Source organism: Otolemur garnettii, unplaced genomic scaffold, assembly GCF_000181295.1.
Source record: "Otolemur garnettii isolate 467f Iridium unplaced genomic scaffold, OtoGar3 scaffold00211, whole genome shotgun sequence".
Classification (NCBI taxonomy): domain Eukaryota; kingdom Metazoa; phylum Chordata; class Mammalia; order Primates; family Galagidae; genus Otolemur; species Otolemur garnettii.
In genome coordinates this window covers 773,255-795,972 of record NW_003852606.1, presented here as the reverse complement: position 1 = coordinate 795,972, position 22,718 = coordinate 773,255, and the positions used below count along the sequence as shown (strand labels likewise).

The 22,718-nt window shown below is 48.9% G+C and overlaps 2 protein-coding genes across 3 annotated transcripts in view; one reads left to right on the top strand and one right to left on the bottom strand.

Moving 5' to 3' along the window:
* The window catches only part of NUP62 (nucleoporin 62), a 28,869-nt gene extending 8,443 nt beyond the window's left edge, over window positions 1–20,426 (bottom strand). Inside the window, exon 1 of the mRNA XM_003801465.3 lies at window positions 20,369–20,426. The gene's annotated coding sequence lies outside the window, so the exon portion shown is untranslated. The remainder of the gene's footprint in view (window positions 1–20,368) is intronic.
* The window catches only part of ATF5 (activating transcription factor 5), a 4,781-nt gene continuing 2,149 nt past the window's right edge, over window positions 20,087–22,718 (top strand). The window contains exons 1-2 of one of the 2 annotated variants that reach the window (XM_023507880.1): window positions 20,087–20,109; window positions 21,720–22,016. In XM_023507880.1, the coding sequence (XP_023363648.1) occupies window positions 21,839–22,016 (178 nt within the window). In that variant the 5' untranslated portion in view covers window positions 20,087–20,109; window positions 21,720–21,838. Of the gene's footprint in view, window positions 20,110–20,134; window positions 20,444–21,719; window positions 22,017–22,718 lie in introns of those variants that run through there. The other variant, XM_003801464.3, reaches the window with a different exon arrangement.

Genomic DNA, 22,718 nt, shown 5'->3' with positions numbered 1-22,718 from the left:
GGTTGCAGCCGTCATTGTTGCTTGGCGGGTCCGGGCTGGGGATTCGAACCCGCCACCTTAGGTGTACGTGGCTGGCACCTTAGCCGGTTGAGCTATAGGCGCCGAGCCAAAAGTGTCTTTATTTACCCAGGGCCATGCCAGATAGTCCACGCTAATACTGTGCTCTAAGATGGGGGCTTTGGGCCCTGTGCTATCAGTATGTTCTCTAGAGGGAGTGTATGATATCTAAGTTTAGCCACACAGGTGCTACCTGTCTATAGGACTACTCCTGTATAAACCCTGGACACCGGGCGGTGCTTGTGGCTCAAGGAGTAGGGCCCCAGCCCCAGCTTAAAACTAAAAACCCTGAACACCAAGGCTTGGGTGAGCTTCCCTAACTGACAATATTCCATGTGTTGTTCTTGGGAGAATTAATTGCTGTCATCATCTCTATGAGGAGAGAAAACCTGGAATCTCACCTGTGGTCTCTCCCTGACTTTTTGTATCTTTGCCCTTTGCAGATCTTTATCCTTATCCTTTCACTGTAATAAACCCTGAACTTGAGGGTGGTCTTGAGGACTCTGTGCGACGTGATAGGTAGGAGGAACTGGCAGAGCCACAAATGCCATGCCAGTGGCTCAGACTTTCTGTTGAAGAAACCATGGGGGGACTTCACAAGGTGGAAGGACTAACATGGCCGTGTATGTGTGTGGGCTGGACTGCAGAGGGAAGAGGCTGAGGCCAGGTGGTTGGCAGAAGGCCAGGGTAATGCCAGGCCAAGAGACCAAGACTGAACTGGCAGAGAGAGAAATAATTACCACTTGAGAAACGTGCAAGTCTGCACTAAGATCACAGGTCTATCCAGGTTAACAAAGTCACCAATAACCAAGACTTGGGGAGGTTCTCAGAAATGCAAACTACCATGAGGCACTGCCTCATTTATCACCAAAAGAACTTTCATAAAAGAGGAGTTGAAGGTGCTGGGAGTGGGGAAGTGGGGAGTTTCAAGGGAAAAGTGAAGGGTGTATTTGGGCCAGGTACTCAGGGCTGGAGAGCAGAATAGAGCCCTGCCTCAAGGTTACCAGAGGGAGTTACTGGCAGAGCCACCTGCCCCATCTCACCCTCCTCCTTAACCCCTTACCTTTGCTCTTGTGTTTCAAACAATACCCATCTTCATAGCCCTAGGGAGCTGGAGAAAGACCATCTGGGATTCCGATGTACAGACACCTCCAGCTTTGGGAGCCACGGTTCTCTGATGCCACCCCCAACCTTCCCTCAGTTCCACTGACCTTCCCTCCATCTTTACTTCTCTAGCTACTCCAAGTCCTACTTTCTTTTTTTTTGAGACAGAGCCTGAAGCTGTCACCTTGGGTAGAGTGCCATGGCATCACAGCTCACAGAAACCTCCAACTCCTGGGCTCAAGTGAGTCTCCTGCCTCCACCTCCCAAGTAGCTGGGATTACAGGCATCCGCCACAATGCCCAGCTATTTTTTGGTTGCAGCCGTCATGGTTGTTTGGGGGGCCCGGGCTGGATTTGAACCCACCAGCTCAGGTGTATGTGGCTGGTGTCTTAGCCGCTTGAGCCACCGGTGCCGAGCCCCAAGTCCTACTTTCAGCTAGTATCTTTAATGTTAAATCAGCCCTACTTTGAGTAAGGTGATGACAACACAAAGAGAAATAAAGGCCTGTTTCCCAAGAAGGGCATCACAGGGTATAAGCAAATTCCCTACAGTGGGATATTTGCACAACAAATATTTTTTGAGTATCTCCTACATACCAGGCACTGTTCCAGGAAGTATGATGTGAATGAAAGGGAGTCCTGCTTTTAGGAGCTTAAACTCTAGCAGGGGAGATAGGAAAGCAATAAGCATAACAAACTGTATGGTGTGTTAGAAAAGCTAGGCATCACGGAGAAAAACAGGGTAGGGCAAGGGGAACAACGGGGGGGGGGGGCACTGGTGTTGGGATGAAGGCTGCAGTAGTAAACAGGATGGGCACAGTGGACATTTCAAGGTTTGTACAAAGGCCTGAAAGAAGGTAGAGGATTAATCAAGACTTGTCACTGGGAGAAGTATCTGAAACAGACAGAGGAGCTAGAAGAAAGCCCTCAGGTGTCACTGTCACCAAGCCCTGGCACTCTCCTACTCAACCCCAGCCCCTTTCCTTGGGTGTCTGGAAAAGAATGGGAAGGTGTGGGAACTGGCTAGGGCACATTGGCTCACACATGTAATCCTAGTATTCTAGGAGGACCAGTAGAGCTCAGAAGTTTGAGACCAGCCTGAGCAAAATGAGACCCCATCTCTACTAAAAACAAAATTAGCTGAGCACGGTGGCACATGCCGATAGTCCCAGCTACTAGGGAGGCTGAGGTAGGAGGATCACTTGAACCTAAGAGTTTGAGGTTGCTGTGAGATAGCCCATGGCCATGGCACTTTAGCCTGGGCAACAGAGTGAGACTCCATCTTCCAAAAAAAAGGGGGGGGGGCGGTGCCTATGGCTCAGTGTGTAGGGCGCTGGCCCTATATGCCAGAGTTGGTGGGTTCAAACCCAGCCCTGGCCAAAAACTGAAAAAAAAAAAAAAAAAAAAAAATTGCTGGGCTTTGTGGCAGGCGCCTGTAGTCCCAGCTACTTGGGAGGCTGAGGCAAGGGAATTGCCTAAGCCCAGGAGTTGGAGGTTGCTGTGAGCTGTGTAATGCCACAGCACTCTACCGTGGGTGATAAAGTGAAACTCTGTCTCCACAAAAAAAAAGAAAAAAAATAAAAGGGGAGGTTGAGGGAACTCAGCCTTTGATCCTGACCAAAGGATTAGGAAAGATGGGGGGGGGGGGACAGACATGCCCACACCCTAATCCTGGAACCTATGAGTATGTGACCATACATGGCACAGGACTTTGCAGATATGATCAAGGATCTTGAGATGGGGGGATGATCCTGGATTGGATAGGGAGATGTCCTTGTGGGGCCAAGGACTTTGCAGATGTCCTTGTAGGGCACAGGACTTTGCAGATAAGATCAAGGATCTGAGATGGGGAGATGATCCTGGATTGGATGGGGAGATGTCCTTGTGGGGCCAAGGTAACACGGAGGGTCCTTTAGTGGAACAGGGAGGCAGAGGAGTCGAGTCAGAGGGAGATGTGGCTAAGGAGGAATGGTCTGAAAGATACAACGCTGTTGGCTCTGAAGATAAAGGAGCCACAAGCCAAGAACTACAAGTGGCCTCTAGGAGCTGGAAAAGGGAACAGACTCTCCTCTATGGGCACCAGAGGAGATGCAGCCTTGTGGAACTATTTAGACTTCTGATCTCCAGAACTATAGGGGAATAAATTTGTGTTGTTTTAAACCAGTTGGTTTGTGATGACTTCTTATAGTAGCCATAGGAAACTAAAGGGGGTGGGGTTAGGTAGAACAGAGAAAGAAAAAAACAGAATTAAACCTGAATAAATGGATGGGCAAACACATTATAGAGTTGGGGTCAAGAAAGGGACTAGAGTCAGAGGTGAGGATCTGGGGGCAGGTCTGCCTCTGTGTAAGGAGACCAAAGGGCAGATAGGCTGCAGTTGGTCTGTCCCTAGCACGTGGGGAGCTGGTGCAGAGAGGAACAGTGAAGTGATTCTGAAACTTTGGACATCCCCTGTAGTGGGCCTGACATTCTTGTGTGGATGTGTTTGAGTAGATCTCTGCTGATACCCAGCAACAAGAGGGGATCTGTGATGGAGAGAAGCACAAGGTCTCCTGGGAGCACAGAGGAAGGCTCACCCTAGAGACAGTGTCAGCTCCACTGGGCTGAATTTCCCTGTTTATTTTCACTGCTGTATCAACTCCAAGAGCAGTGCCTGGAATTCAGAAAGGACTCAATAAATAATCAGGGGTAGTGTGATGAAATGAGAATGAGTAATAATTGCCACCTACTGAGCACCAACTGCATAACCCAACAGCATTATACAGTAGCACACTGAACCCCTCAGGGAAAGGGTCCAGAGAGTCTCAGACTTCCCTAAGGTCACAAGCCAGTAAATAGTAGTCCTAGGCTGGGGCAGCCAGCAATGAGTCCAGACAAAGGATTCTTCTCAGGATTCTTCAAGGGGGCTCATGACTTTGAATCCAGGTCTGTCTAGTCCAGTGGTTCTCAACCTTCCTAATGCCGTGAATACAGTTAATACAGTGCCTCATGTTGTGGTGACCCCCAACCATAAAATTATTTTTGTTGCTACTTCATAATAGTAATTGTGCTACTGTTATGAATCATAAGGTAAATATCTGATATGCAGGATGTATTTTCATTGTTACAAAGGGGTCGCAACCCACAGGTTGAGAATTGCTGGTCTAGTCCACAGATTGGTAGGGAGGGGCTGTGGCTGGTAGGCTAGAGCTGTAGCTGTCATCAGAAGTCCAGGCCACAGACTGTGCCCTGAGGACAGAAACTTTTTCTGGTCCTTTCCTATCAGTTGCTGAGCCCCTGCTCTTCCACTCCTGCCCTAGTACCCTAGATTCTATGCTTCTCCAGTGTAGGTTTCCTCATTTGAAAAACAAGGATGACAGCGCGCTAACCACGTGCTCTTTGTGAAGGTGAAATGATCTGCCCCCATGTTGAGTACTCTTCATTGTTTATCAGTTGATTTCCATTCTTAGAGGTAAGACTCTAAGAATGCCTGCTGTGCCTTCCAAGTCAGCAAATGTTAACTTCTTATTAATGCAAATTCTTATCAAACAAATGCTCCTGGCATTCAGCCGATAGCCACTTGGTGGCACTGCTGACAACGCTGAACCTAGACACAGGAAGGACAGAGGGAGGAGCTGTCTTTGAGGGATCTTCTTCTCCCAAAGGAATTAATTATTTCAGATCTGGAGGAGGAAGTAGGACCAATAGAACCAGAGAAACCAAAAGAGGGGAGAAAAGTGCTCAGAGTGAGCCAGCAGAAGAAGTAACAGAGTTAAGAGGGAAAACCAGAGGCTGGCTGGGCCTTCCCAGAGTTAATCCCCACTGAGGCTCACCCTCTTTGATGCCTTCCCTCATCATCCTCCCATGGTGGCACCTGTCCAAGATCTTTACCATGTGTCTTAGTGCAAGGATTCCCCATCCACACTTCTGTCCCTGTCCATCTGAGCATCTCCCATGAGCTGTGTCACTAGCATGGCAAACCCAACATGTCAAACAGCTTGCTGTCAAACCACCAAACCTTATGCCCACTGACTCTGCTTCTGAAATGTCTCCTGAATCAGTTCCCTTCCCTCTCTTACATCACAGAAAATTGCCCTTAATCTTGGGAACAAAATGACTCAGTTTTTCCTCTAAGAATGGAAATCAACTGATAAACAACGGAGGGCCTACTAAGCAGAACTTAGCTAAGGCAGGCTCAAATGCTCCAGGTCAGAGAAACAGTAGCAAGTCACAGAGCAAGGAGGAGGCCTAGTGGCCAGACCACAGTGTGACCATGAGGCCACAGCATAGTTAGGGTCTGGGTTATGTTTAGAAAGACTCACCCAAGCTGCAGTGTGGGGAGTCAGGTGGCTGTTGCAGTGGCTTGGCAGGAGTTAGGGCTGGCCCAGGCTGCAGTGTCCAACTCTCTTACATAGCCACACTACCAAGAGCGTATTGAAACAGAGCCTTGGCAGTACCTGTAGCTCAACGGAGTAAAGCGCTGGCTCCATATGCCAGAGGTGGTGGGATCAAGCCCAGCCCCGGCCAAAAGAAAAAAAAAAGAAAACGAAACAGAGCCTTTGCAGACAGGCTGCCTTTCTAAGCCAAATCTATAAACCAGAAACCTCAGCCCACCTCCCCCAACCCTGTTTAAAGGCCACCTCTCCTTCACAGAATAAGCTGTCTTTAGCAGCAGAGAGCCTGTGGGTTATAGCAGCCTCTCACACCTCCTTAGAGATCACCTGGGATTCAACCAGGTAAAAACCATTTGCATTAAGGATGAGAGACCTGGGGCCAGGTGAGGTGGCTCATGCCTATAATCCCAATACTCTGGGAGGCAAGGTGGGTGGATCCTTTGAGCTCAGGAGTTCAAGACCAGCCTGAGCAAGAGCAAGACTCCTATCTCTACTAAAAATAGAAAAACTAGCTGGACATTGTGGCAGGTGCCTGTAGTCAGGAGGCTGAGGCAGGAGGATCGCTTCAGTCTAAGAATTTGAGGTTGCTGTGAGCTATGATGCCACCCACAGCACTCTAGCCTGGGGCAAGAGTAAGAGGCTATCTCAAAAAAAAAAAAAAAAAAAAGAGGATTAGAGACTTGTGCAGAGACAAAGGAACGGAAGGTGTATATGCCTGTCCCCTGCTCTGCAGGGGAGGGCTATAGGAAGCCTCCCTGTAAGCTGGTGCTTTCTTTTCTTCTAGGTTGAGTTATTTGAACCTTTACTGCATTTTTAGACATTTAACATCTCAATGCCTACATGTTCCTACGTGACAACTGTGAAGGAGGCTCATAACACTTGCCCCACTTTCTCAACCAACACGATGATATTGGTGGGCATTGTTAAAAATGAAAATTAAACTAATTTTGTGAATACATAGTATATTCACAAGATTTTATGTTTGAAAGGTATAAAAGCCTTCCTTGGGTCCCACAGCCATTGGGTCTCATCCTTGAAGACAGGCTGTGACGGCTCAGCATCTGTAGCTCAGAAGCTAGGGTGCCAGACATATACACCAGAGCTGGCAGGTTTGAATCCAGCTTGGGCCTGCCAAACAACGACAACTACCGTGTTTCCCCAAAAATAAGACCTACCCCCAAAATAAGCCCTAGCAGGATTTCTATGCATTTGTTAAATATAAGCCCTATCCCGATAATAAGACCTAGTGATGGGCATAGCTATGCAGTGTATCTACATAGCCACGTCATGCATTTTGGCACAGAGCAGTAATGAAGACTGGAATACTTTTTATCTGCCGCAGCTCCTTCCTCCCGGTGCATGGGTGGTAACTGTGGTCACAGGCATCCTATTGCGCCCATGTGAACGGCTAGGGGAAAGGAGTTCATGCATCACTAGTGCCAGCCCCACCAACAAGGACGGCTCCCCCTGGCAGGTTCCAAAAGATGACTTAACTGTATTTGAATAAATGTAGATTGTTGTATTATACTTAATAAAAATAAGACATCCCCTGAAAATAAGCCCTAGTGTGTCTTCTTGAGAAAAAATAAATATAAGACAGTGTCTTATTTTGAGGGAAACACAGTACAACCAGAAAATAGCTAGGCAGTGAGACTGTCTCAAAAAAAAAAAAAAAAAGACAGGGGCAGTACCCGTGGTTCAAAGGAGTAGGATGCTGGCCCTATATACGGGAGTTGGTGGGTTCAAACCTGGCCCTGGCCAAAAAAAAAAAGACAGACTGTGAGGTTTCTTGGGCTTCTTTTTTCTGTATGTTTAAGCCAAAGCATGGTTTGCATTATCCCTGTCTGTACAAAAAGGCAGCATGCTGAACACAGCATTCTGTCTTCATTTGGAGTATTTTAGAGATCACTGTAAGCAGGCTTACTCTCTTCATTGGAAAGATGAGGAAAACAGGCCCTCAGAGGGGAGTTTTCTTGCCTGAGGTACCAAAGTCCTGCCTCTGCCCTGTGCCACCTAGGGCTGCCTCCAGGTAATACGTGAATAATTCTTGGATTTGTAAGTTCTCAACCTTCTCTCTTCCTTCTTTCCTTTGAAGTCACTTTATAGTTAATTAGCAATTACATTCTCCTTCCCACTCCTGAGGCCCAGAATCTAGTACCCAAAGGGGCGCAGGTGGTGGGACAAACAGAAGTTTTCCCCAGGAGAGAAACATATCAGTTCAGGCAGGTAAAATAAGTCAGGAAACAACCAGAAGAGTGTATGTGTATGTGTGTGTGTGTGTGTGTGTGTATATATGTATATAATTTTTTTTTTTTGAGACAGAGTTTCATTATGTTGCCCTTGGTAGAGTGCCATAGCGTCACAGCTCACAGCAGCCTCCAACTCTTGGGTTTAAGTAATTCTCTTGCTTCAGCCTCCCAAGTAGCTGGGACTACAGATGCCCACCACAATGCCTGGCTATTTTTTGGTTGCAGTTGTCATTGTTTATAGCAGGCCCGTGCTGGGCTTGAACCTACCAGCCTTTGTGTACGTGGCCAGTACCCTTATCACTGAGCTATGGGCGTTGACCCCAGAAGAGTAGAATTGAAGGAGGATTCTAGAACTACCACTCTTAATACAAAATAATAGAACTGGAGGAGATTTAAGGAATATGCTGGTACTCCCGCCTTTTTTGCCAAAAACGGTTTTGTTTCTCTTATATTAAAAGATTCTCCCCAATGCATTTTCAATATTTACATTTTTTTTTTTTTTTTGAGACAGAGCCTCAAGCTGTCCCCCTGGGTAGAGTGCCGTGGCATTATAGCTCACAGCAACCTCCAACTCCTGGGCTCAAGCGAGTCTCCTGCCTCCGCCTCCCAAGTAGCTGGGACCACAGGCGCCCGCCACAATGCCCGGCTATTTTTTGGTTGCAGCCGTCATTGTTGTTTGGCGGGTCCGGGCTGGGGATTCGAACCCGCCACCTTAGGTGTACGTGGCTGGCGCCTTAGCCGGTTGAGCTATAGGCGCCGAGCCAATATTTACATTTTAAGTTAAAATGTACTTAACCAATTAATACATTCTTTTTTAACATCCTGATAAAACTAAGATTCTCTTAATCACTGGTGTCCATTCTGGTCCTTAGCATCTGTGAAGTAACCCCTGGATCAGCTGCTGGGGGCGGGGGTTATACATTTGTGCGTGAACCACAGCCAAAGAAAAAGGTTTTACGTGTTTTTGCTCATACACAGGCTGTCAGACTGCAGGCATCACACTGTAATTTGTCTCTCAACAGAGTTTTATTCCTTCAGGATGCTGCCAATTAGTCCATGGTATAAACATGCCACAGTTTATTTATCCATACTTCTAATGATAGACATTTAGGATACTTCTAGTTTTTATTTATCATAAACAATGCTGCAACAAGCATAGCTCACTCTTTTCACTCCTAGGTCTTTGCTAAAATGTCACTTACTCAGTGAGGTCTTCCTGGCTTCACTGAAATTCTCTCTGTACCCAGCACTCCTTACCACCCTCCTTACTACCCTCCTTACCCTTAGGACTTAGCACCATCTGGAAAAGGACAGACTTGTTTGTCATTTGTCTTGTCACCAGAACTGCCAGCTCCCCAAGGGGCAGGATTTTTGTCTATTTCCACTTCTTCTTTTTTTTTTTTCTTGAGACAGAGCCGCAAGCTGTCGCCCTGGGTAGAGTGCCGTGGCATCACAGCTCACAGCAACCTCCAACTCCTGGGCTCAAGCGAGTCTCCTGCCTCTGCCTCCCAAGTAGCTGGGAGTACAGGCGCCCGCCACAATGCCTGGCTATTTTTTGGTTGCAGCTGTCATTGCTATTTGGCAGGCCCAGGCTGGATTTGAACCTGCCAGCTCAGGTGTATGTGGCTGGGGCATTAGCCGCTTGAGCCACAGGCACCTAGCCCTATTTCCACTTTTGTCTCCTGAGTGTCTGTACCTGTAGCTGGCCATTGTGGGCACTCAGTAAAAATGCTTGTCAACAGAATAAACAGACCTAGGGCCTGTTTTGTGCTAGTGGTTTTTGTTACTAAATTTAGTTCTCAACTCTCCCCCCAAGAAGTAGGCACCTTTAATATCTTCCTTTTAGAGTTAAGTAAATTGAGCAGGGTTAACATAAATGTCTGAGGCAGAGTAGTTAAGACAAGATCCCTGCTCTTGGTAGCGCCCATAGCTCAGTAGGTAGGGTGCCAGCCTGGGGCTGGAGGATTCGAATCTGGCCTGGGCCAGCTAAAAACGACAACAACAACAACAACGACAACTGCAACAAAAAAATAACCGGGGGTTGTGGCGGGCGTCTGTAGTCACAGCTACTTGGGAGGCTGAGGCAAGAGAATCGCTTAAGCTCAAGAGTTTGAGGTTGCTGAGAGTTGTGACATCAAGGCACTCTACCCAGGGCGACAGCTTGAGACTCTTGTCTCAATAAAGAAAAAAAAAAAAAGAACCCCTGCTCTCAAAAAATTCAGTTTACTGTAAGAGAAAAAAAAGGGGGCGGAGAGAGGGAGGGAGGACAGCATGTTAGGCACTGCATAACAGTTTTGGTTATAACCTACTGAAGACCAGAGGAGGTGGTGATTAACTTTCCTTTGGGGATGGGTGAGGGGAAGGTCGTGGAAAGCCTCCTAGAGGAGGATGCTGAAGCCTAGTTCTGAAGGTCATGGAGGAGTCCAGACAGTAAGGAATGATGGTTTAGATCACCACATCATGCTAGGCAAAAGTTCAGAGGGGCAAGGCCTGCTGCCTTGGGGAATGGAGAAACCACACGATACCAAGAAGACAGGCAAATGGTAGAGCCCAGCACCATTCAGGAAATGCAAATCAAAACCATTACACAGATGCCACTTCACAGGATAGCAGATAATAAAAAAGATGGACAAGAAGTGTTAATAAAAATGTGGAGAAACTGGAACCCTTATTCACTGGTGGTGGGTATACAAATGATGTAGCCACTTTGGAAAAAGTCTGGCAGTGACGCAAAAGATTAAGCCCAGGGCTAGCCTAGGATGTAGCAATCCTATTCCTAGTTATCTACCCAAGAGAAATGAAAACATAAGCCCCCACAAAAACTTGTATGTGCTTATTCACAGTAGCACTGTTCACAGAACCAAAAAGCAGGAGCACCCTAAATGTCCATCAAAATGCCTATCAGTCTGTTCAGAGATGAACAAAGCGTGCTATTATTTACACAGAGTTATTACCCAGCCTTAAACAGGAGTGAAGTACTGACACATGCTGCTACTCAAGGATTAACCTGGAGTGAAAGGAGCCCAGCACAAAAAGTTAAGTAGTATGATTTTATTGAAATAAAATGTTAGAGCTGGGCGCAGTGGCTCATACCTGTAATCCTAACAGAAGAGGCGGCCAACACAGGAGGATTCCTTGAAATCAGGAGTTAGAGACAAGCCTGAGCAAGAGCAAGACCCTGTCTCTACTAAAAATAGAAAAATTAGTTGGGCATTGTGGCAGGTTCCTGTATTCCCAGCTACTTGGGAGGCTGAGGCAGGAGGATCACTTGAACCCAGGTGTTTGAGATTGCTGTGAGTTAGACTGACATCGTGGCACTCTAGTTGAGGTAACAGAGTGAGACCCTGTTGAAAGAAAGGAATGGAAGGGAAGGAGGGGAGGGAGGAAGAAAGAAAGAAAAGGAGGAAGGAAGGAAGGAAGGAAGAAAATGACTAAAATAGACAAATTCATAGAGACAAAAAGTAGATCAGTGGACAAAGGGAGGATTGAGAGGTAATGGCTAAGAAATTTTTTGTAAGCTGATAAAAAACATTCTAAAATTGATTGTGGCAAAATAAACACAACTCTGTGAATGTACTAAAAACCACTGAATCAAGATAAATGAACGTGGATTATCCAGTATCTCAATAAAGCTATTAAACCCACCAACTTACCAACCATGTGTGCCAGGAAGGGGATGACAGGACAATAGGGAGGCTAGGGAGGTGGGCTCAGCCCTGACTCTCTGACTCTTCCCCAGGACTAACGCACAAGGCAGAGGAATTTTTAAAGATATTAAAGGATTGGCTCAGCGCCTATAGCTCAGCAGCTAGGGTGCCAGCCACATACACCAGAGCTGGCAGGTTCGAACCCAGCCCAGGCCTGCTAAACGACGACAACTGCAGCCAAAAACAGCCGGGCATTGTGATGGGTGCCTGTACTCCCAGCTACTTGGGAGGCTGAGGCAAGAGAATTGCTTAAGGCCAAGAGTTTGAGGTTACTGACACCACAGCACTCTACCAAGGGCAACATAGTGAGACTGTCACAGGAAAAATAAGATATTTCAGGATCATGCTTTCTTTGGGGTGGTTGATAATGATGGCTGAAAACAGCCTGAAGCTGAAATGCTCTGGGCAGCAGGACACCAAGACCTGGAGTGGGCCTAAAGTACCAGGGCCAGGGACACTGAGGGGTGGAGGTGGGGTACTGCACACACCGTGCTCTCTCCTGCCTCTCCTCTTCAGCTTCCCAGGAGATGAGGCAGTGATGTCAGTGGGAGAAGGAGGGAAGGGTCCAGGCCAGGTTGTGGGGGAGACAGTTGCCATGGAGGAGGTTTCTCTGGAAACCAGGTGAAAACAGCTAGAGGTGGGGGACAGGGTGACTTTGATACTGAGAACTAGAACCAACCACAGCCCCTACCTGCCCCTGGGTAGCCATCACCATGCTAGCATTCCACAGCATCTAGTATGCAACAGCCCTATCATCAGGGCTTTACTGCACTGACTCAACTCACTTTTCCCAGCAACTTTATGAGGTGGCAACTATTATTATTCACATTTTATACATAAGCAAATTAAAATTAAGAGAACTTAAGTACTTTGCTCAAAGATACACAGTCAGTACAGACTCTGAGCCAGGCTGTCTACCGCCCCCCGCCCCCCCCAGCCAAGCTCTTCATCACTAAGGAGATTTCTCGCTTCCCCTAAAAGACATTTCTTTACTCTTTACCATGCCCATCACGTGGTGCCACTCTAGTATCCTGTTCCTGCTCCCTAATAGCCTTTCTGCCCTTAGCTCCCACTATGACCAACCATCCCTGTAGGTGTTGGCAGGGTTTACGCCCAGCAGCTTTCCTGTTGTCCATGCACCTCTGGTCTGCCAAATAGGGTGAGTTGCTGCCTCTTGGCCCTGTGGCCGTTTCTCTACTGCTCTTCCCCCAATCTTGGCAGGATGTGCATGTTTGTTGTGAGAAAGGGCAAGGCAACTCTGACCACCAGACCTGGTGTTCTCCTGTTGGATAAAACAACTTTTTAGAACATGAACATCAGGTAGGCAAGACCAGTGACCAGGATGGATGGAGACAACAAGATGACTCCCGAATCTTGCCTCAACACAGACGCAACAATGTCCAAACCACCAATAAGACCAAAACCCTTGTTCCCTGGCTTGGTGCCTGTAGCTCAGTGGCTAGGGCACTAGCCACATACTGGAGCTGGCGGGTTCGAACACAGCCCAGGCCTGGCAAACAACAACGACAACTGCAGCCAAAAAATAGCTGGACACTGTGGTGGGTGCTTGTAGTCCCAGCTACTTGGGAGGCTGAGGCAAGAGAATCGCTTAAGCCCAAGAGTTCGAGGTTGCTGTGAGCTGTGATGCCATAGTGCTCTACTGAGGGCGACATAGTAAGACTGTCTCAAACAGACAAACAAACAAAAAAACAACTCAAAACCCTTGTCCCTGCTCAGAACTGACAGCTGCTTCTTAACTAAGCACTAGCTCCCTCTCCTCCTCTTGCCCCTGGATAAAAGAGAGATCCCATATCAGGCGCTTGCCCCTGCCTTTTGGCCAGCAGCCAATCCAGAGCAAGGCCCCACTTCTCTGAAACCTGCCTGAAGTCATCTGACACAGCCCAACTCCAAAATAAGTCATCTTTAACAACCTGGGGGCAGTCTCCCTCCCAGTGAACAACAATGTGCTCCTGGGGGTCAGGTCAGGGGCCATGACTGATTAGGGACAGACACCAATAAAGACACCAGCCCTTGCTTCTAGTAGGCATTCTAACCCTCAGGGATGATTCCCTAGAGATCTCCACCCCAACCTGAGTCTAATCTGGTTGCTAAATCCAACACAGAGGGGGTGGGTCTCTGCAACTCTCTGGAATGAGGACTAGCCCATTCCTTTTGCTCTGTGCTATAGGCAGAAAGGACTACAGATCTGGGGAGGGGAAGTTACTGAACATAAAACACTCAGTGGGCCTTCAGCCTGAGTAGAGGCCACACTTGGTTTGTTGCAGTTTTTCACATTTTCTGATTTGCTTGTCAATCCTTACAATTTGGACCTCAAGAAAATCTGGATTCTAACTTCTGTAAAACCAGCAGCTTTCAGGTGGCACAGATGCTTCTTGGGATGTGGTCTCTCTGGTCTTTGACCCAAGGCCGGATGGGTGGTAGGGACAGCTCACACTCACCAGGCCAGGCAATGGTCTAGGCACTATTGATCCTTAAAATTGTCCTAGAAGGCAGTTCTTTTTTTTTTTTTTTTTTTTTGAGACAGAGTCTCACTTTGTCACCCTCAGTAGAGTGCTGTAGCATTACAGCTCACAGCAACCTCCAGCTCTTGGGCTTAGGCGATTCTCTTGCCTCAGCCTCCCAGGTAGCTGGGACTACAGACACCTGCCATAACACCTGGCTATTTTTTGTTGCAGTTTTGGCTGGGGCTGGGTTTGAATCTGCCACCCTTGGTATATGGGGCTGGCACCCTACTCACTAAGCCACAGACGCTGCCACCTAGAAGGCAGTTCTATCACTGTCCCCATTTACTAATGAAGTGACAAAAGCATGGGAGGTGAGTGGATGGTATGTGTATGTGGCATGCATACATTATCCCAGGCTACATATTGGTAAGTGATGGCATCTTGGGCTCTGGGACAATATGTTTCCAAATGTCATTTGTTTCCTGTGTCCTTTTCCTATATTCAGTCCCTATGAGTATGTGAGGGAGGGGGCCCTCTAGGGCTGACCATCCTTATCCTTCCAGATGAGGAAACTAAGGTTCTGAGAGGAGAGATGTAGTATGCTGGCCATCCCCTAAAGATGGCCACATCGTAAGTCCCCAGAACCTGTGAATATGCCATCCTGGAAGGCAAAAGGGTCTCTGCAGACATGATTCAATTAAGGATCTTGCAATGCAAGAATTATCTGGGAGGTGGGCCCTATTAAAAGAGGGAGAGCAAGAAAATCCAAGGAGAAAATAGATGTGATGATGGAAGCAGAGGTCTGAGGGATATGAGGAAGGGGCCATGAGCCAAAGAATGCAGGTAGCCTCAAACCTAAAATGGCCAGGAAGCAAATTTTCCCCTAGAGCTCCCAATGTTCAGGAACACTGACCTGCTGACCCAATTTAGTCTTCTGACCTCCAAGAACATAAGGGAATCAATCATGAGTATTTTCTTAAGCCATTAAGTTTGTGGTGATTTGTTACAACAGCCATAGGAAACTAATACAGAAGGTGACACTGAGGATGCCAGAGCTGGAGCAGCAGTGTGGGGCCTGATGAGGCTTGAAGGAATGTGAAGCAAGAGCTTCTGCTAAGGGACAAAGCAAGTGTGAGGGCAGGGAAGGGGCTCTAGAGGACTCTGAGCCACTGGGCCACGTGGCAGGCCTGTGCTCTGCCTGCCCGGCCTCTGCACTGCCCTTTTCCCAACTGAGCTGGCCTTGGCCTTCCTCCCCTTCCTTGTTTGCCAGGGCACCCACCTCCAACCCCTGCCCTATGGTTTGCATGACCCAGTTCCCTTTCCTGACACCTCTCAGGGACCACAGTATCAAATTCCCCGGCTTCTGTGTATAAGCAACTCATTAAAAAATGTGTTGATGCCTATAGAAATAGCAGTATAGGCCAGGGGTGGTGGGGAACAGTTCTGGAACCTTGCTCTCTCAAGCACTCAGTGGCTCAGGGACAGTCACATAGGCAGAAATCTATGTATGAAGTAGCTGCGAAAACAAAGCATGAAGGAAACGTGGAGAGAGAAACAAGCACTTAGAGATCTGGAGCTCTTAGCAAGCACTGGGCTTTACCTACTTCATTTCCACAAGGTCCCCAGAATCCTGAACTCTAGAGAAAGAGCTAATGCTGACTCGGCGCCTGTGGCTCAAGCGGCTAAGGCGCCAGCCACATACACCCAAGGTGGCGGGTTCGAATCCCCAGCCCAGGCCCGCCAAACAACAATGACGGCTGCAACCAAAAAAAATGGCCAGGCGTTGTGGCGGGCACCTGTAGTCCCAGCTACTTGGGAGGCTGAGACAGAAGACTCGCTTGAGCCTAGGAGTTGGAGGTTGCTGTGAGCGTGATGCCATGGTACTCTACCCAGGGGGATAGCTTGAGGCTCCGTCTCAAAAAAAGAAAAAAAAAAAAAAAGAAAGAGCTAATGCTCAGAGGGGGCTTCCCACATGTTGGACTCTCATCTAGGTATTTTACATACATCCACCAATTTAATTAACACTACAACTCTATGAAGTAAGGCCTCTTATTCCCATTCTATGAATGAGGGACCTGAGTTACAGAGAAATGATGCTACTTGCCAAGGGTCACAGAAGTGGTAGAGTTGGGATGTGAACCCAGCAGAATGACTCTAGGGCCCTGCACTTATCAGAAGGCAACTGAGGCTCAGGACCATCTGATGCAAAACTCAGAACTGCCTTCATCATGTCAGAATCCCATATTGATTGGGAAACTAGTCAGAGGTTGCTGCAATAGCGCAGGTGAGGAGGAACTCTTCTAGGGCAGGGGTGATGGTCAGGGGCCTGCAGAATCGATAGCAATTGACAACTGAGAGCAGCAGCAAACCTGAGGTGAAGGGCCAGGCTTAGGGGCCTCCTAGCAGGCTGTACCCTAGGCCTCAGGGCCCTGGAAGCTGTATGGAATTGTGAGGACTTAGGCTCTATCTGGTGTGACTGTGTACAATTCCCTTTGCCTCTCGGGGTCTAAGTCTTCTCTCCTGCAAGACAAGCCAGTTGGCCTCTACAATATGAGGCCCCTCTCGGGGCCACTGAGTCTCAGATTCTCAGGCAGCTGATCTCCCTCCTCCTCTGTATGCCCCACCCTTGCTATGCTAGGGCCTCTCCCTCATCCAGGGCTCTGCTAACCCGGAGCTGTTGCCAGGTGCAGAAGGGCCCCCAGAGAATCCCCTTACTCCCCCTCCCCATCAAAGAGCCAGGCTGATGCAACCAGCCTGCAATCGCCGCCTCACTCCTCAAGCCAGGCCCCTCCGCACGGAAAAAAAGAGTCCCCAGCAGCCCCACCCTTGCTTCTGGCCCCAGCTAAGGAGTTGAAGGGGACTGGTACCTGGACCCTGGAGGATTTCTGGAAGCTGAAGGAGGCTGAGGCACAAGTCTTAGAGGGGTCATGAGCCTGGGTCAGACATGGACACAGGAGAGGGCTCAGGGTTTTAAGACTTGGTGGGGGTGGGATGTGGAGCAGAAGGCAGTCACTGATGACCTATCACCCATAAACTAGAACATGTTGGGAGGGGCTGGGCAGCTAGTGTGCCACCGGCACCTACTCAGAATGACTGAGTCAAGCTGGGGCAGAGCTAAATTGGGTAGGATACAACAGCTAGAGAGAAAAGGGCACAAATTGGATGAGATGGGGGCACAGGAGTTCCTGCTCAAATGCCTTCACAGTGAGCACCACACATAGCCAGCAATCAAGTTCATTTCTAGTTATTAAAATTTAATACCCTATCTGGCCATCCTCTCAAAAAGCCATAATCCCAGCCTGAGACAAAACCAACTAAAGCATATTTCATAGTACACCCAACCAACATTCTATAAAACTGTCAAATAAGGAAAAGTCTGAAAAACTATCACAGACCAGAGGAAGCTAAGGGGACATGATGCATGAATATGTGGCATCCTGAAGAGATCCTGGAACAGAGAAAGGGCATTAGGGAACAACTAGAGAAATCAGAATAAAGTATGGAGGTCAGTCAACAGTTATGTACTGATGTTGGTTCCTTGGTTGTGACAAATGAACTTTAAGATATTAACAGGGAAAACGGGTGAGAGGTATATAGAAACTCCCTGTATTATCTTTGTACCTTTTCTGCAAAGTAAATCCAAAACTATACCAAGATAATAAAAGTTTATTAAAAAAAAATCTACATACACCTGAGCTGGTGGGTTTGAATCCAGCCTGGGCCCACCAAACAACAACAGCCACAACCAAAAAATAACTGGGCATTGTGGTGGGCGCCAGTAGTGAAGGCAGGAGAATTGCTTGAGCCCAGGAGTTGGAGGTTACTGTGAGCTGTGATGCCACCGCACTCTACCCAGGGCAACAGCTTGAGGCTCTGTCTCAAAAAAAAAAAATTCCAGTTCCTTGGGTGGTACCTGTGGCTCAATGGGTAGGGCACTGGCCCCATATACTGAGGGTGGCGGGTTCGAATCCGATCCTGGCCAAACAAAAAATAGCCAGGCATTGTGGTGGGTGCCTGTAGTCCCAGCTACTCGGGAGGCTAAGGCAAGAGAATTGCCTAAGCCCAGGAGCTGGAGGTTGCTGTGAGATGCGACACCATGATACTCTACCAAGGGTGACAAAGTGAGACTCTATCTCTAATAAAAATCTAGTTCCCGTGAGTAATCTAGGTCTTCTCAGAAGACAACTCTGGGGGCATACTGTGTCTCCTCAATGCCAGCAGTCTATTCAGAAATTCATGCCTAATTCCACCAGCTGTTACTCAAAAATCTGTACAGAAAAGTGGAAGGAAGTTGGTCCTTACGTCTCCCTTAGAAAGTGGCAGACAAGTCACAGTTTGAAAGCACTAACTGGTTAGCAGTGGAAATACTACATATCCACCTCACTAATAGCAACCCCTTGCCTGGCACCTACCATGCTATGTAGATTAGTCTAAGTGCTTGAGTGGGTTAACTCTTAACCCTCACAATAGCCCCAAGATATGGGTACTATTTTTTTTTTTTTTTTTTTTTTTTGAGACAGAGCCTCAAGCTGTCCCCCTGGGTAGAGTGCCGTGGCATTACAGCTCACAGCAACCTCCAACTCCTGGGCTCAAGCGAGTCTCCTGCCTCCGCCTCCCAAGTAGCTGGGACCACAGGCGCCCGCCACAACGCCTGGCTATTTTTTGGTTGCAGCCGTCATTGTTGTTTGGCAGGTCCGGGCTGGGGATTCGAACCCGCCACCTTAGGTGTACGTGGCTGGCGCCTTAGCCGGTTGAGCTATAGGCGCCGAGCCAATATGGGTACTATTAACACCACTTTGTGCCACAGAAGAAACTAAGGCACAGAGGAAGAGAAACTGCCAGGGTCACAGAGCTAGTAAGTGGGGGTGCAGTCAGGGTTTGAACCCAAATAACCTGGCTCCAGAATCTGTGCTCTTAATTGAGAGTTTACATAATAACATAGCCTCTATAGGCCCAAGGAAATACAAGCGAAGCACTCAAATACTGGCAGAGTGAACAGCAAGTGACCTAAGGGAAGGTGGGCAGACCCAAAGAAGGCCTTTCTGCTTTCCCAAAGAAGGGGAGAACAAAGAAGCCTGAGTGCAATGCTCAATATCAGGGTCCCTCATCTTCTCTGGATTTTGATGTACAGCTTCCTACTTGCCAAAGAAGGGATGAAAGCTGAACTCCAGGTGGGACACCGGAACACCCGGATACAGATGAATGTAGGGTGAGAAAGACTGGAGTTTCTGCAACAGAGAAGAGTCACAATCACCAGAGAAGATGGAGGCCCAGATGACATTTGGGGAAGGGCAGGACGGTTATCAAACTCCTTCTCTTCTCTTAAGAGGAAACAGGTCTTCCATTTTGGCAGGGTTGGTACAGTTCCTATCCAGCTGAAGTCTAGGACTGTTTGAAAGAAAGTCAGGGCAAGGCCTGGAGAAAGTCCAGGAGTAGGGGCTCAACATTTGGAATAGAGGACAGTGAAACTGACACCTTGGGAGAGACACTAGAACGACCCATCAGCAGGTGCCAGATGGCCAAGTATTTGGGGCTCTTCGGAGAGAGAGGAAGAGATGAGATTGGGCCTCGGAATTTCTATTAATAATAAAAAACATTGAACAGGCCAAGTATGGGCCGAAGTGGGCCTTATTTGATTCTCACAAACAACCAAACCAAGCAGAGCTGATATTTCTCATTTTACAGATAGAGAAAAGTAACAAGAGAACTTAAGTTATCTGCCAGAGGCCACCCCGGGCGGTCCTTGTGACTCTCACCCAACAAACTCTAACCCACGAGGGTTCTCAGGGTGAGACGGCAGTTGGGTGATGAGATCAAAGTGTGGCTAGAAGGAAATTCATGAAACAGAAGTTAACGAGGAAAGAACTGGTAGGGCCTGAGAGAAAAGAACGAGGCGGGATTTCTAAAATAAGGGGGGGGGGGCACGGGCCTCAGAAGCAGAGAGACAGGAAATAAGACCTGAGAGCCAGACAGAGAAAAAACCCAGACTTCAGAGTCAGGAAGGAGGAGGAAACCAGATCTTAGATTCACAAGGAGAGGGCCGGGTCCAGGGTCAGAGGGAGGAGGGGAACCGACCCCAGTGTCAGGGGGAAGGGAGGGTCGAATTCCAGGGTCAGAGGAGAAGAGGGCCGAACCCTGGGGGCTGAAGGAAGAAGGTATCGGATCCCTTGATCCCCAAGAGGTCTGGTCCCCTCCCGGTTGGGGCCTCGCGTGGGCGGGGCGCGGAAGGATCCAGGAGGGCTGTGCTGCGCCAGCCCCTCTATATCTGGCTTAAGTCTCCGAGGCCTTGTCATTCCCCAACCTCAGACCATGATCTTTCCTCACACTGCCGCGACGCTACCTCCGCCAGCATAGCCCCGGCCATGGCTCTGTAGCCACGACCCCTTTGTGCCCTCGGCCCACCTCCGTGCTTACCGCGCCTGCGCTTTCCACACCCGCCTTCTTTCTTCAACCGAGGCAGCCGCTGCCTCTCCTTTCCGCAGCCATGGAGTGAGTAACCGCTCGCCCCTCCCTCTCCAACCGCCTTTCCCGCCCTTTCGCAGCTCGCGGCCCTCACAACCGGGCCGGGGGGGGGGGGGGGGGGGGGGGGGGGGGAAAACGCAGGGGGGGGGGGGGAGTCGTGAGCAGCGGAATCACGATCGCGCAGGCGTAGAAGAGGAACGCTGTGACGTCTGCTTGCGGCCGCGCATGCGCACTTGGTCCGGGGCGGGCGCGTTCAAAACTGGTGTTTAAGATCGGCCTGCGTGTGCTTGCGCTTGCACACTAGTCCTTAGAGAAAGATTTGCTTGTTTTGTTTTTTTCTGGACGATACTGTCTGCACACAGTAGCTAGTAAGCATTAGCTCCTCAAAGCCCCGTAACATATGAGGGCGTACCTAAGCGGCAGCACATGCGCACTGGCCCCCAGGAGCGCAAAAGCGAGAGAGCAATTGAACTGCTCCGGCAGCGGAGCATGCGCTTTGGTCCTCAGCAAGAGAGCCACGTGTGCAAGGGTGGGGGTTGGGTAGCCTTCTCTATCAGTTCCTCCGCCCCTTCCTGGCTCTACATTGCGCTTGGTCTGGCACCTACTGGGGCGGGGACTGGTTTAGATTGACAGGATAGAAGGCGGGGCTTAGATTAGCCGTTAAAAGTGGGGTGGAGCTAGGACTGTTGCTAAGGGTGGGGCTTGGGGGCGGGAAGTCCACTGTCACAAGGGGCGGGGCTAATCCAACTGATAGCTGAGGGGTGGGGTTTCGATAGGATAAGGGGGCGTGGCCTTTGAGGAAATCTTTGGGGCGGGGCTCAATAAATTGGGGCGGTGTGGGCTCTGAAGGGATACCATTGAGGGGTCAGGCCTGGGGGAGAAGAGGAGGGGAATTCCCTTGGGACCTGATTGGGGATGAAAACTAGTAAGGGGGTGAGGCTGGAAGAAAATTCCCCTGGGATTGAGATTTTTAAACCGGGAAGGATATTATGACGTGGATGGGAGAGGCTTAAGGTAATTCAGGGAGACCCTTAGGTTTCTGTATTGAGGGGAAAGGGTAGGACTTGGGAATTCTGAAGAAAAGAAGATTGGACTTAAAGAGAATTCCCTTGGGAGTGTGTGGGGGCTCAGCAATGTGGGGAAAGAAAGCAGATTTAGAATTCTAAAAAGGCAAGGTTTTTTGGGATGGGGGAAGGAGGAGTCACACACACACACACACACACACACACACACACGAACGTGTGACTTTGGCTAATGGGCAAGGCTGGCCTCTGATCCACCCACTTTTCTCTCACACATGTAGGTCCTTCACTTTCGCCTTGGTGCCTGTCTTTGCCCAGCTGAGCAGCGTCCAGAGCCTACTCCCAGCTGTTGGTGCAGCCTCATCCTTTGCCATCGGTGCTCAGCACCTGTGCTACAGCCATGTCACTCCTGGCGACCCTGGGGCTGGAGCTGGACAGGGCCCTGCTCCCAGCTAGTGGGCTGGGCTGGCTTGTAGACTATGGGAAACTCCCCCTGGCTCCTGCCCCCCTGGCTCCCTATGAAGTCTTTGGGGGAGCCCTGGAGGGCGGGCTTCCAGCCGGGGGAGAGCCCCTGGCAGGTAAGGGCAGGTGGGGAGTGGAGGTGGGGTTGGCTAGAGAGTAGGAGTGAGGGAAAAGGGGGAAGAAAGAATTCCTTTATTTATTCATTCATTCATTAAATATTTGTTAAGTTCCTATGATGTGCCAGGCAGTTTTCAGTGCCGAGGACACAGCTGGGAACAAGAGTAGCATGATCCCTGCCTTCCTGGAGCTCACACTGGGGTGGGAAACAGACAAGAGACAAATTAAATGATGGTGTATTGAGCTAAGAGGAAAACACCTAAGTTAAAAAATGACAAAGGGGACCTAGTTTAGAGTGGTTAGCTAGGAAACCTCCGATTAGGTAACATGTTGACTAAGGCCTAAAGAATGGCAAGGAATGAGCCATGAAAAGGCCCAAGATAAGGCATATGCAGAAGCCCTGAGGTGCAATTATTTTATTCATCACTGCACCCCAAATGCTTGGCACATAGTGGGTTTTCAGTAATTCATGAATAAAGATGAAATAAGATATGTGTGTGTATGTGAGAGAGAGAGAGAGAGAGAAATGTGGTCTAGTTTGCCTTTTAAAAATAAACCTTTGGGCTCGGTGTCTGTGGCTCAAGTGACTAAGGCGCCAGCCACGTACACCCAAGGTGGCGGGTTCGAATCCAGCCCAGGCCTGCCAAACAACAATGACAGCTGCAACCAAAAAATAGCCAGGCGTTGTGGCGGGCGCCTGT